Source organism: Diaphorina citri, unplaced genomic scaffold (genome assembly GCF_000475195.1).
Source record: "Diaphorina citri unplaced genomic scaffold, Diaci psyllid genome assembly version 1.1 scaffold717, whole genome shotgun sequence".
NCBI classification, from domain to species: domain Eukaryota; kingdom Metazoa; phylum Arthropoda; class Insecta; order Hemiptera; family Psyllidae; genus Diaphorina; species Diaphorina citri.
In genome coordinates, this window is record NW_007378150.1 from 167,900 (window position 1) to 181,304 (window position 13,405).

The 13,405-nt window shown below is 39.7% G+C and overlaps 2 protein-coding genes across 3 annotated transcripts in view; both read right to left on the bottom strand.

Annotated features, from left to right (window-relative positions):
* The window catches only part of LOC103511474 (protein gone early), a 56,098-nt gene extending 53,368 nt beyond the window's left edge, over positions 1-2,730 (bottom strand). Inside the window, exons 1-3 of the mRNA XM_026825215.1 lie at positions 2,457-2,730; positions 592-838; positions 56-457 (exon numbers count right to left, since the gene is read on the bottom strand). Of these exons, the coding sequence (XP_026681016.1) occupies positions 56-457; positions 592-690 (501 nt within the window). The 5' untranslated portion in view covers positions 691-838; positions 2,457-2,730. The remainder of the gene's footprint in view (positions 1-55; positions 458-591; positions 839-2,456) is intronic.
* A 5,043-nt stretch (positions 2,731-7,773) lies between these two features.
* LOC103511476 (6-phosphofructo-2-kinase/fructose-2,6-bisphosphatase) lies at positions 7,774-12,837 on the bottom strand. Of its 2 annotated transcripts, XM_026825231.1 has the most exons (7): positions 12,652-12,836; positions 11,761-11,826; positions 11,385-11,510; positions 10,789-10,989; positions 9,804-10,022; positions 9,013-9,247; positions 7,774-8,544 (listed from the first exon to the last, which is right to left on the bottom strand). In XM_026825231.1, exons 1-7 carry the CDS (start codon positions 12,727-12,729, stop codon positions 8,369-8,371), a joined length of 1,101 nt encoding a protein of 366 aa, XP_026681032.1. In that variant the 5' UTR covers positions 12,730-12,836; the 3' UTR covers positions 7,774-8,368. The 2 variants fall into 2 exon arrangements, with proteins under 2 accessions (XP_026681032.1, XP_026681033.1); XM_026825232.1 differs by lacking the exon at positions 11,385-11,510 and having other exon boundaries at positions 11,635-11,826; positions 12,652-12,837.
* Positions 12,838-13,405: the final 568 nt, after the last annotated feature.

Genomic DNA, 13,405 nt, shown 5'->3' on the forward strand with positions numbered 1-13,405 from the left:
ACCTACCTACTTAGGTAGTTATGTATCTGAGAAAATAAACCAACTGTGGTCTTACCTGTGCAGAGGACGTGAGACAGGCGGGCGTTTTACAGATGGGGTAGATCTGAGAGTGCAAGTTCTTCGGCCACAGGAAAACGATCACAATGAGAGTGGTGAAGAGGACAAACAGAAGAACTATCAATATGATAGCAAGCAAGAGACCACTTCGTGAGAGTCCACTACGTTTCCTTAGCTCTTCTTCCAACTGATGGAGCTTGGCTGGCATATGCCCGTTGCTGTTTTGACTCTTCACATTATTCACCTTGTAGCTATTCGTCTTCTTCAGCTTGGTGGTTCTTGTCTCGCTATTGAGTCCACCATCCTGTTGCTTATTAGTCTCCTTGTTGTTCACAGATGTCACCGATGCTTTCAGATTGTTCTTGTTCAGAGGTTCTTTCTCGTTGACGAAATCACAATGGTTTTGGTGGTTCTTGTTTCGCTATTGAGTCCGCCATCCTGTTGCTTGTTAGTATCCTTGTTGTTCACAGATGTCACCGATGCTTTCAGATTGTTCTTGTTCAGAGGTTCTTTCTCGTTGACGAAATCACAATGGTCAGTTTCAGTCTCGTGACAGTCGTCATCTGTGGGTTTGTCGGCGTGTTTGGGACTGATGGGTTTGTGTTCGAGCTCCGGTGTGGTTTTGTCACTCATTTTGAATGGTTCAGTTATGCTTATGTTGTCTATGTTAGGAAACTCACATTTGAATTGGAGAAAAACTTATTGATCTATTATTAGTTTTGCTGATTGTTAATTTCAATATTCTAGGTATTTGTTCTAATACCTACTTACCTAAACTGTACTAAAAGAAACCAAATCAATTAGTTATTAACCTACTAACTCACAGGTCTTTCCACAGGTTGCCTGAATTTGTGTAGATCTATCTATAACCAACCAATCTAATTTTTAATTTAGCAAACTAAAATGGTCCTGTCTGGACTCAAACCTGGATCTCTTGAATAGATTTCATTTCATACAGTTGACCTTGGAGTGTTTGTAATGGCTCAGTGATTATTCTAAATGTGCAGTCTGCACTATGAAGTGTGAATGTACATCTGTCTACCTGGGTACAGGAAAAATACCACATTACCTAGAGTCCTACACCTATCTACCCTAAATGACCTACCCTAAATGAATGTGTCTCCCTCAAGTATAGGTACCAATATTACCAATGTATTACCCTACTTAGATGACCTAACAAATAATTTGTCTACCTACATTTCTGAGAATTGTTTACCAAGGAAGGGTGCTGGTACTCTTCTCACTCATTGTTTCACAGTTCTTCTTTTTCTGGGAATATTTTGAGGGTACATCTGTCTACCTGGGTACAGGAAAAATACATTACCTAGAGTCCTACACCTATCTAAGTACCCTAAATGACCTACCAAATAATGTGTCTCCCTCAAGTATAGGTACCAATATTACCAATGTATTACCTACTATACCTACCCTACTTAGATGACCTAACAAATAATTTGTCTACCTATATTTCTGAGAATTATTGTTTACCAAGGAAGGGTGCTGGTACTCTTCTCACTCATTGTTTCACAGTTCTTCTTTTTCTGGGAATATTTTGAGAAAATGTGTGTGCAGGATGTACCTTACATCACATTGAAGTGAGGGTCTTTTCCAAGTACCTGGAACCAATTCCTTTTTAAGTATAATATCTAGATATATCTGCCCAATCTGTTAGCTAAGAGCTCTCCTTAGGCTGGATTTCACCAGATTTTTTCAGCACCTAGAAGGCCTGTTAACAGCCAACAGCCTGTCAAAAGTAACTTCTATTTAATTTGTATAGGCTCAACAGGGTTGTTAAGCTAATAGGATGTTAGGAGACAAAAATAAGGATGACAAAAACTTCCTAGACATCTGTTCATTATAGATTTGGTTCATTTTTCTATCAGGGTAATGAAAAGGACAGATCTACCATCATAGATAGGCTGGGGCATATGATCTCATGTTACAGGTGGTTGTTGAGTTTGAGCATACTTGTAGACTGTTTGGGCTAAATTTTTGAGAATGCTCAGACCTCAGTGGTGAGAACCACTTGTTACAGTAGGTGGTAGACCCCAGTCGGCTAGATTTTCGCAAATTTGACCCTTAGGAAAAATAGGTTCCGAATACTTCAAAAAGTAGGTAATTATCTACCCAGTCTGGATATGAAATTATGAACTGCTTCCTGAATATCTTCAAAGCTTTTTAAAGAAGCTGATTATCTTCCAATCTTTGAGAAAGATAGATAGATAAAGTAACAGCTAAGCTAAGGACACCTGGTAGGTTTAGGGAAGAACGAAATCCTAGGTATTTTGGCACACTGTGATGGGAAAGGTGTTTCAAATAGACATAGGTAAAGGTGTGAAGCAGAAGTAAAATTAAATACCTAGTTACTTAGGTAGCAAAAAAACACCTGTAATGGGTACCTGAATTATTTAAAAAACACTGCCGCCGCAAAACTTCACAAAAACACTTGGTTTATAAAGACCAGAGAGCACTACATAGAATAGGAAATTCTTGATCAATATTTCACACGTTTTGCTAGGGAAAAATCCAAATTATTTGACTATTTTTACTTAAAAACAGTGTAATTTCGCACTTCAAAAAATAAAATATACACAGGGCACTCGCTCACTTTCAGTTCAAAACCGAAAATCGAAAAAATTAAAATAACAAAAACAAAACACGAGAGACGAGACCGTTGCTTCTCCCCCCTCCTATCCTAACTTCTCCTTCCCCTCTCGTCTTGAAATCCACTCTGTGTGAATTTTATCCCCTCTACTATTTCATTCAACAAGTCTCGTCGTAGTAATCAGTGCTGAAGATCGTGGGGGTATTTGGATCGTCTTGGTTATTGAACGAAAGAAGTGAAATCTAATTTTCACCTCTGCGATTTTTCGGTACCTAGGTACTTGTTCAGATGTCACGTCAATGCAAAATTCCTAATTTCCTAGAAAAAAGGAGCTGTCAAAAATGAACAGTGACCAGTGTTATTATAGGGTTAGATTAAACACAAACCTTTTCACCATTTGAACGGTTTGTTCGATTAGGGCAGCCTGGTAAGCTTGGTTGGTAGCGCGTCTGCCATGTAAGCGCTAGGCCGCGGGTGCGATTCCCGCCCAGGGCGGACTCTACATAGGGCACTCACTTTCAGTTCAAAACCGAAAAAAATAACAAAAACAAAACACGAGAGACGAGACCGTTGCTTCTCCCCCCCCTCCTATCCTAACTTCTCCTTCCCCTCTCGTCTTGAAAACCACTCTGTGTGAATTTTATCCCCTCTACTATTTCATTCAACAAGTCTCGTCGTAGTAATCAGTGCTGAAGATCGTGGGGGTATTTGGATCGTCTTGGTTATTGAACGAAAGAAGTGAAATCTAATTTTCACCTCTGCGATTTTTCGGTACCTAGGTACTTGTTCAGATGTCACGTCAATGCAAAATTCCTAATTTCCTAGAAAAAAGGAGCTGTCAAAAATGAACAGTGACCAGTGTTATTATAGGGTTAGATTAAACACAAACCTTTTCACCATTTGAACGGTTTGTTCGATTAGGGCAGCCTGGTAAGCTTGGTTGGTAGCGCGTCTGCCATGTAAGCGCTAGGCCGCGGGTGCGATTCCCGCCCAGGGCGGACTTTATCCTCAAAGGATGTTCGCTCTCGGAACGGCTGGCTTTCTCCTATCCTGTATCCCTTAGATTTTAGGACGACAATACCTTAGCAGTTACAGTTCCCTACTTCCCTCTGTCAAACCTCTTTAAAATAATGGGGAACTCTTTGTGGAAAACTAACCCAGACCAATACTAGGACAAGGTAAAACTCTTAAATCTAATATGTATAGGTATATAAAAATGAATATTTGTGTGTTTGTTCGAACTTTATGCCTGGCCAAACCGCTCATCCGATTGCTATGAAACTTTGTCAACTTATATTGCTTGCACTCCCGTGAAGGTTATAGGCTATTTTCCGGTTCGTTTTTGTTAAGCTACGCCGAGCAAGACCACTAAAGTGACATGAACGGCCATGCCTTAAGGATTTACTGGCAGAAATTCGGAGCGAAGCGACGGGTTTCGGCTAGTAAGGTTCTAAAATCTATAGTCCTATAGCTACCTATTAACTGGAAACGTAAATAACAATGCAAATTTATAAAACAAAAATAAAATTCACGTTTTTTTTATTCGATAAAAAAGGATAAGGAATTGGATAGAAGAAAAGTTAAAGATATACATTTGGTTTCACGCTGTTAATTTATAAAGAGAAAAAGAACTAGAAAACTTTAATCGGTATCCATTTACAGAGGAAGGAGGAGAAAAAAAAAACTGTTACCACTACGGATTAACTTAGAATTGAAGTTAAGCCTAGATCAACCTGGGTGTTAGATAATGGTAAATATTTTATTAACATCAATTCTGAGAGAATCCAAGTAGTTAAACCTCGGCACAGATGGAAAAATGTATTCAAAAACATCTTGATAAGTGACACCCCTACTATCCCATAACTCTCTCATAAACATCTTTTCTGCGGTCATTTCCATACATTTCCCTGTTCTACATACTCCAGGCCTTATCAAAGGGTTGTACTCCAGGCCTTATCAAAGGGTTGTCAAAGATCTAAGGTTAAATCTAAGATGCTAAAAATCTAAAGAAAACTTGATACGATTTGTTTTGGTCACTTTCCATACATTTCCCTGTTCTACATACTCCAGGCCTTATCAAAGGGTTGTCAAAGATCTAAGGTTAAATCTAAGATGCTAAAAATCTAAAGAAAACTTGATACGATTTGTTTTGGTCCCAGTACTTTAGAATAAGGGTAACCATAGAACCAAATTGGTTCACGGTACACCTTTACTTTGAACTGGCATGACGTCAAACTTAAGGTAAGATCACACTATTTGGCCTATGGCATATCCCAAATATTAATATTTGTCACTTTTTGTCTTGCATTTGCCATCAAAGAATCTTCTTTGGCCTATCAGAAATGCCCATCATCAAACATCAAATTTGTCTAAATTCATTTGGGGATCAGGTACTGTTTGGACAAATATTTGGCACCAAGACAAATAGTGTGATCCTACCTAAATAAATATGAAGAGAGGAAGGAAGAAGGAGGGGGGGGAAAAAGCACCAACATAATTTTGAAATCAGTGTTCGTTTAAATAAATAGGTAGGCGATTTTCTTTGCACGATTTTGTCAGGCTGCCATCGGAATCGTTTCCGTAAGGAAAATACAACTCAACTATTGATTAGGTTCTGATTTATAGTGGTGACAAAATACTCCATTGGATACTTGAGTGTAAAAATCTTTACTCCTGTTTATTTATGTTAGAGCTTTTTGTCACCACACTCAACGTCGAAAAATAAAACGTTTTAAAAAGCAGCTAAATTCAATGAATTAGGTTTTCTCGTCACAAGATGAAGTAGGTTTTCGCACGCAACTTTTTTCAGGAAATACCTCTGTTTTAAAAAGTGGTAGGTACGTGTACATTCGACATAGTTTCTGGTGTTCTTGTAAAAAAGATTGAAATTCCGAGCTCGTCTCAATGAGTCAGTGTCGATAAAATTGGTGTTACTCCCATTTTGGATCACAAACTTTGCCCATCAAATTCACACATTAATAGGATTCATTACCCATCAAATTCACATATTAATGGGATATTTTTCCGAGTCATAAAACGGTTTGCCTCAGTTCTCAAGTGTCCTTCCTTTGATAATTCCGTGCTTGAGTAAAGAAAAGGGTGTTATTAGTGATAGCATACAACGATAGTATGAAGAGTTCTACGTTAAAATTTGTGAAATAAAAATACCAATTTATCCTTACTGTTCATTAGGAGGTAGGTACTTATTATAAGAGAACATTTGATTTGAAAAAAAAAAAAAAAAAAAAAAAAAAAAAAAAAAATCACACACAAAAAAATTTTTATTTATTAAAAAATAAACATTAAAAAAATATTAATTTTTTTACTTTGGACAGAAAAGAGATATATTTCAGGGGAAAACCGACAAAGAAAAGTCGCCTTTTCCGTTTTCAAGTGACCAAAGCACCGGAAATAAGAGTAAGAACTTAAGAAAGATATCATTGGTGGACAAGTCCACAGAAAGAAGTTAGGTAAAGTTAGCCCACTTTGCTGACCAAAAAGAACTCAGGATCTTTAGGGTCCGGTCTATAGCAAGTATATTTATTTAAGATTTATACTGTCGGCTAAGACTAAAAAGTCCCATTATGCCATCAGCCAAGTTGGTGGAAATTTTGTCATATTATAATGAAAATATAGAGGGGTAAGTATGAACTGTGATTGTACCTTGTAGATTTGTACAATCAAAGAGAAGGAACTCGGGATTTTTTTCCTTACATGACAAGAGATTTAAGAGTCAGACTATAGTGCTGTAATAATAAATATGAAATCTCCGAGCAAGAACAAGCTTACAAAAGGATTATTTATTGAAAGAGTACCTCTAGATTTTGTCATTTTCGACATCTTGCTCGTCATTGAGCTTGCCAACATGCATGTCAACACTGACTTGTAAACCCGGAGGTTGACACCAGAAGTTCCTTCAGGTGCTCTAGCCACTTTTGGGCTGAAACTGCATTACTGTATCCAGTACAACTGCTTTTTTGTCATTTTCGACATTTTGCTCGTCATTGAGCTTGCCAACATGCATGTCAACACCGACTTATAAACCCGGAGGTTGACACCAGAAGTTCCTTCAGGTGCTCTAGCCACTTTTGGGCTGAAACTGCATTACTGTATCCAGTACAACTGCTCGTAACATCACACTTGTCTCCAAGCTTACTCGGAGTTTTTGATTTCTTGGCTCTCATTACGTCCCTAGAAAACGAAAAGAGAAGATGGGTCAGAAAATGAACAACTTTTCGTCAAATTGGTCTTCCTGCAAAAAAGGCAGACAATAAATAAGATTTACGGGAACTTTATGAAGATTGTGAGTTTCAATAGTAAAATACATAGATACATCGACATCAAAAAAGCTACTTGTGCAATTTTTAATAGCGTGACACCTTAGCATGGCAAAACAGAAAGATCCAACTAAAAAGAGCTACGACATCTACTACGGTTATTTTAAGAGATACTGACTACTGGTGATGATTAAAAAAAAGCTGCAAATTAAACTACTAAGTTAAAGTGCTCAAAAACGTAGTGTTATTGGGTTACTTTTTACTATTTCCAAATCCAAATTCAGAGGACAGTTACGGCTCATCGAAGAATTTTAATAAATCGAGGGGGGAAAAAGTGAAAAAGTCAAAATTGCTCGAGATTTTCTGTTTGAAAGCCGTGACCGTCTACATAAATTTTGGGCTTATGCTTGGAGCGTGCCCATATTTCACATCTGACGTAAATACCCCCTATATTCATCGAATGTTCATTATCTACGTAAAATCCCTATAATCTAGCGTCATACGGTCTAAAATTTATAAAAATTGGTACAGAAATTTTAAAAATTTTAATTAAGTTCTGAAAAAAATATTGGTAACCTTTAATAAAACAAAGCAAGTGTATTAAATCAAACTTTCCTGGGTATATGAATTTATCCTACTTAAATCTCTTTCCTGTTATAGGTACTTCATTTCTAAAATCGAAATTTCCATAAAAAAACAAAATAAATAGTTTTTTCAAGCTCCAAAAAAAAAGCCGCAATTCAGGCTAATCATATATAAAAAAAGTGTGAGGTTAGTAAAATACATTAAAACAATCAAAATAGAAAAGTAAAAAATATATTTAAAAAATCTTTAGTGCCTGCTCCCACGGAAAAAGTCCCGTAACTTGTGGCTGAGACCACAATTTTAAAAACTCTTGAATTCAGCAACCTTATTGGCTAGATTGCTAGAAAGTTTGAAATCAGAATGCTTAATCCAACAGTTACTCAATCCAAACGAACTCTGATTGTAGTCCTGGCCATAAAGGTCCACAACTCCACACATAGTCAACCGGCCGTCGGTCGATGTCGACTGAACCGTCCACACTGCCTCGACAACATAGATTCACTCGATGTCGATCGACGGCCGGTCAACTATGTTTGGAGACACCTTAAGATTGTGAAAAGTTGCGGACATTTTTCCGTAGCAGCAGACACCTCCTGGAAAACTTATAGTGGATTTCACCAACAACTTAATGAGAGATTTAACTAATGGGAGAATTTTCAATAATCCAAACAGGAGTTTTTAAACCCTCCTTTTTGGATCACTAAAAACTCTTTTTGGATCATTAAAAACTCCTTTTTAGATTATTAAAAATTCTCCCATTAGTTAAATCTCTCATTAAGTCGTTGGTGAAATCCACCATTAAACTAAAATAAGCAGCAGAGCATCATCTAATGGGAGCCGTCTTTTACAAAAGCAAGGCAAGCATAGGGGGGATGACAAGCTCTGAACCTACCTTAGGTTTGGGCCGATGCGTATCTACGGCATCAATGGGTAACTTGATCATTTCCATTTTGCAACCATACGCTACCGGAGTGAGCTTGATAATCGTGTGAAGAGGCACTTGTAAGTAGGGAAGCTCGTCTGTAATAGAAGACAATGGAGTGGTAAGCACGTAGGGCTTTGATTTTGGAGGTTGGTGGTTCGAATCTAGAGTCGATTAAAATATCCCTGGACAGCAGTTTTATGTTCCGAACTGAGTTAAAAACCCTGGTATAAAAAGAACACTATTGAAGGTCCCGAGTTCGATTCCCACCATCGGCAAAAGTTTGTACTCGTTTTTCGATTGCAAACATGTCCATAAGCGCTTAAGAGAGGGAGAAAAAAAAAATATTTTAACGGGTTACTTTCTGGTATTCTCGTTTTCACTCAGCACTTATATGGTAAGTATTGTGTCTCTTCTCGACCATCTGATGAGAGACATACTACCGGACGGGCATGCTACAACACAGACCACAGGAGTCCAATGTAGCAGTTGTGTTATAGCTACGAAATAAAAACGGCGGTGAAAAACACTTTTTTATAGTTTTTTCTTCTTTTTTTTTGAAATACCTGCAGACTTATCCAGGAAGTAGGCCAGGAGACATCGGAGCACGGCCTGATGGCTAACCACCAGGACGTTGCCCTGGCGTTCCAACTCCATGATCACAGGTTCGAGTCTCGCCACCAAGTCCTCGTAGGATTCACCCCGGGGGTACCTGTAGGTGAACTTGGCACAATCCCGTGCACTGAAATCATCCGGGTATTTTTCGGCTATCTGCTCGTACGTCATCTCCTCACAGATACCCTGGGGAAATAAGGAAATTATCTTCGTAAGAGGACGACAGACAATCCGCTAATTACTCCTGTAAAAACCTACACTTCAGACCACCACGACCGGGTCTACAGCCCGCCCCCCCCCCTCCACCCCCCTCAAACGTCGTGAAATGTAAAAGCGTGAACGCCTCAATTGTTCAAATGCTTAAGCTATTTCATTCCTAGTAGGCCAGCCTAGTTAGCTTAGTTGATAGTGCGTCTGCCTTGTAAGCGCAGTTTGATAGAAGTGTAACAACGGAGGTCTTATGGTTCCGAAATCAATTACGACCGAAATCGAAGGATAGGAGAAAACCCGGCCGTTCCGAGAACGAACCTTTTTATTTCATTTATTTTAATTTACGGAGAATACCCCATTTTACAAAGTTCCCTGATTATAAAACTAATAACAATAAATAAAAATCATAATAATAATAAAATCTGTTTTAGGATAAAACAGATTTTATCAAACCAGCGACCTAGGGAGGCACGCTACCCTCCAAGCTAACTAGGGATAAGGGTTTTATTTAATGAAAGATGAATTCACTCACAGCGTCAATTTCATTGAGCGCTTTCCAACGCTCCTGAGGTGCGGGACAAGTGGCCACGGTCTGTATGGTTCGCTTCAGCCAGGAGGTCCAGATTCGAAGCCCGGGGATATCCTGCTGGGCTATGAACTTGCCCAGGGCCTGCGAATATAGTTGTCCCCGCTCTGACAGACTAGAGTCGCCTCCGATGATACCTTGTAGATTGTGCTCGCTCTCACCATGCTGGAATGGAGAAGGACTTAATGTCTCAATTAATTTCTTAGAATACATTATTGACTTGGGTAAAACACCTTTGTACATCTGTTATTTTATTATTATTAAATAATAAAAATAAATGAATTGAATTGAATGTTTTGTGGTAGCGACGAGGTTTGTCGAGGGGAGAGGTTGTTGTTGTAGCGGCTTCAGCTATAGCCGAATGGTGATGGCAGAATAAAGAAAAGATATCTTTTTTTCTGCTATAAACGGTGTGATGGTCTCTAGTTTAATTGGCTCGTCCTGAACCACAGTCAACCATTGTGAGGACTTGTGCTTATTCTCTAAAAGCAGAGAGAACCTTTGAAGAACTACCAGCTAGCTAGGCTGGTTAGGGTTGGCTGTTCTCCTCCCTATTTATAATCCCACAGCTAGACATTATTATACTCTCTTTTTAACGTCCCCATCCAATCCACCAGATACTTGAATCCATGGAGTCTGGATTCATTGGATTCGATGGATAAAAAAAAAAAAAAAAAAAAAAAAAAAAAAAAAAAAAATTTTAAAAAAAAAAAAAAACCACATGGGAAGGGGGGGGTCAATGGTGATGTCTTAGCCATAATGCATTATACAAAATACGTAGGTATTTTAACTAAATGGAATTTCAGGATTAGATGGATAAAAAAAAAAAAAAAAAAAAAAAAAAAATGAAAATCCGTAAGTATTCAGTGAATGGGATTTTCAAATTAATCGAATCCAGAAATCCGAATTCATTGGATTCTATTAGTCTTACCCGGGTCAGATAAATGGTCCTAGGAACAATGTGTATATTCATGAGGTAGTAGACGATCCGTGCCTGAATATGACCTTCATGCTTGTGCACCAGGACCTTCTCCCCTGTGTTGTATATCCGCATGAAACTAAGCGCGGCCTCAGACTCCTCATTCAGGGCTTCGTAACGTTCCTCATAGTGCATGATACGCTGGAGAAAGTCCTGAGGGAGGAAGATTTTTAGAATAAAAGAGTTTTATTTTAAGAGGTTTTATTGAGGGAACTGTAATGGCTAAGGTCTTGTCGTCCCCAAATTGAAGAGAGAAGGAAGACAGGAAAGGAGAAAGCCAGCCGTTCCGAGAACGAACATTATCCGTTCAGGATGAAATCCGCCCCGGGCGGGAATCGAACCCGCGGCCTAGCGCTAACAAGGCAGACGCGCTATCAACCAAGCTAACTAGGCTCGCAGAGAATATTTTAGTAGGAGAAAGAGAATAGAATAGTGTGAGTCCGGTTAAGACCCGTTCCCATTTGTCGTGAGTTTCATACAATTCTTTCCGGACAGGCACATCGCCTGGTGGTTACCTTACACTCAAGAGTTCATTATCAGTTTCTTACCTGTAAAGCAGCCTCCCGATTCATGTCCTGATAGTCGGGGCTGTTCACCTTCACCTCCATGATATTCTGCTCGATAATGGACGGGTCGTCACACACAGACTCCACGAAGAACAACTTGTATCCCATCTTGTCCACGACGGTTAAGATCCGTTCCCATTTGTCGTAAGTTTCATACAATTTTTTCCGGACAGGAACATCGCCTGGTGGTTACCTTACACTCAAGAGATCATTATCATTATCAGTTTCTTACCTGTAAAGCAGCCTCCCGATTCATGTCCTGATAGTCGGGGCTGTTCACTTTCACCTCCATGATATTCTGCTCGATAATGGACGGGTCGTCACACACAGACTCCACGAAGAACAACTTGTATCCCATCTTGTCCACGACCATCTCATGAATCATTTTCCGCCGATCTATCGTGGAATTGGTTGCGTCAAACACCTGCCGGAAGGGGTTAAAGGGGGTATTTAAAATATTAAGGGCTAATAGGGCCCGAATAGGAGAATGGAGCTGACTTGAAAAAGTTGAGTAAAAACACCGACCCCGTATATCGTCTAGCTATCGGACTAAAACGTCTGGCTGTGGGACTATAAACAGGGAGAAGAACAGCTAACCCTAACCAGCCTAGCTAGCTGGCAGTTTTCAAAGGGCTCTCTCTCTCTCTCTCTCTCTTTAATAGGGCCCGAATAGGAAAATGGAGCCGACTTGAAAAAGTTGAGTAAAAACACCGACCCCGTTATCGTCTAGCTATCGGACTAAAACGTCTGGCTGTGGGACTATAAACAGGGAGAAGAACAGCTAACCCTAACACCAGCCTAGCTAGCTGGCAGTTTTCAAAGGGTTCTCTCTCTCTCTCTCTGCTTTTAAAGAACAGGCACAAGTCCTCACGATGGTTGACTGCGGTCAGGACGAGTTACTTAAACATGACTAGATAACATCAGCGCGTCTGCCTTGTAAGCGCTAGGCCGCGGGTTCGATTCCCGCTCGGGGCGGATCGTTAAGCTGTGTCCACACATAGTCGACGCCGTCGATCGACGACAAAAGGCAATGTACGGTTTCAGTCGACATCGATCGAGTCAATCGACAGCGTGGACTATGTGTGGACACTAGTTTTATACTTACAGCTACTTCCCCTCCAGTTTCTAGCCAGGCTATAACATCGGTTAGCGCGTCTATTGCACACTGGGTTCTTATCCTTGGTTTCAGTCGACATCGATCGAGTCAATCGACAGTGTCGACTATGTGTGGACACGGTTTTATACTTACAGCTACTTCCCCTCCAGTTTCTAGCCAGGCTATAACATCGGTTAGCGCGTCTATTGCACACTGGGTTCTTATCCTCATGGCCTCCAAATTGTCCTGACGAAAGAAGTCATGATTCTTGTAGGCCTGCGTCGCATGTCGCCTGTATTCTCCTAGGTTGAACACTGTGGAGTAAAAGGGTTAAAATCAAGGAGTTTATAATAATAATAAAGACTTTTGAGTTGAAAGTCGCCACTAGGCGAGGTTAACGCCGGAGGCGTTCTTTACCACCTAACCCTTATAGCTCCACTACGCCACCAAGGTAGGTTTATAAGACTGTGTCACTGTCTCTTTTTATACTGCTGAAAAACATGCATGACTTTTTTCAATCCTTCAATCTCTTGCTTTCTCAGGGAAAAGAACTTTTGGATCCTTTTCAGCAGTACCCAAGTACTGTAGAACACCACTCCAGCTGCTATGGAAAATATCGCTATTTTGACTTTAGATAAGAACTTAGACCCCAAAGGGACAATAAAATATTTGGTAACTGTGTGAAGTTCCGTATCAAGAGTGCACGATAGGGGTGGTAACCTTTATTTACTTGTGTGTTATCTAGGCATAAGTTCATTAACATTATTCATAAACGCAAGTAGGGTAGATAAAGGTACCATCCCTATACACTCTAGAATCTCTAGGCAGAACTTGCCCTGGCGCACTGCCGTGCCCTTGATACCAAGGCGATTATGCACCATGGAGATGGAGACTTTAACAAACCTCT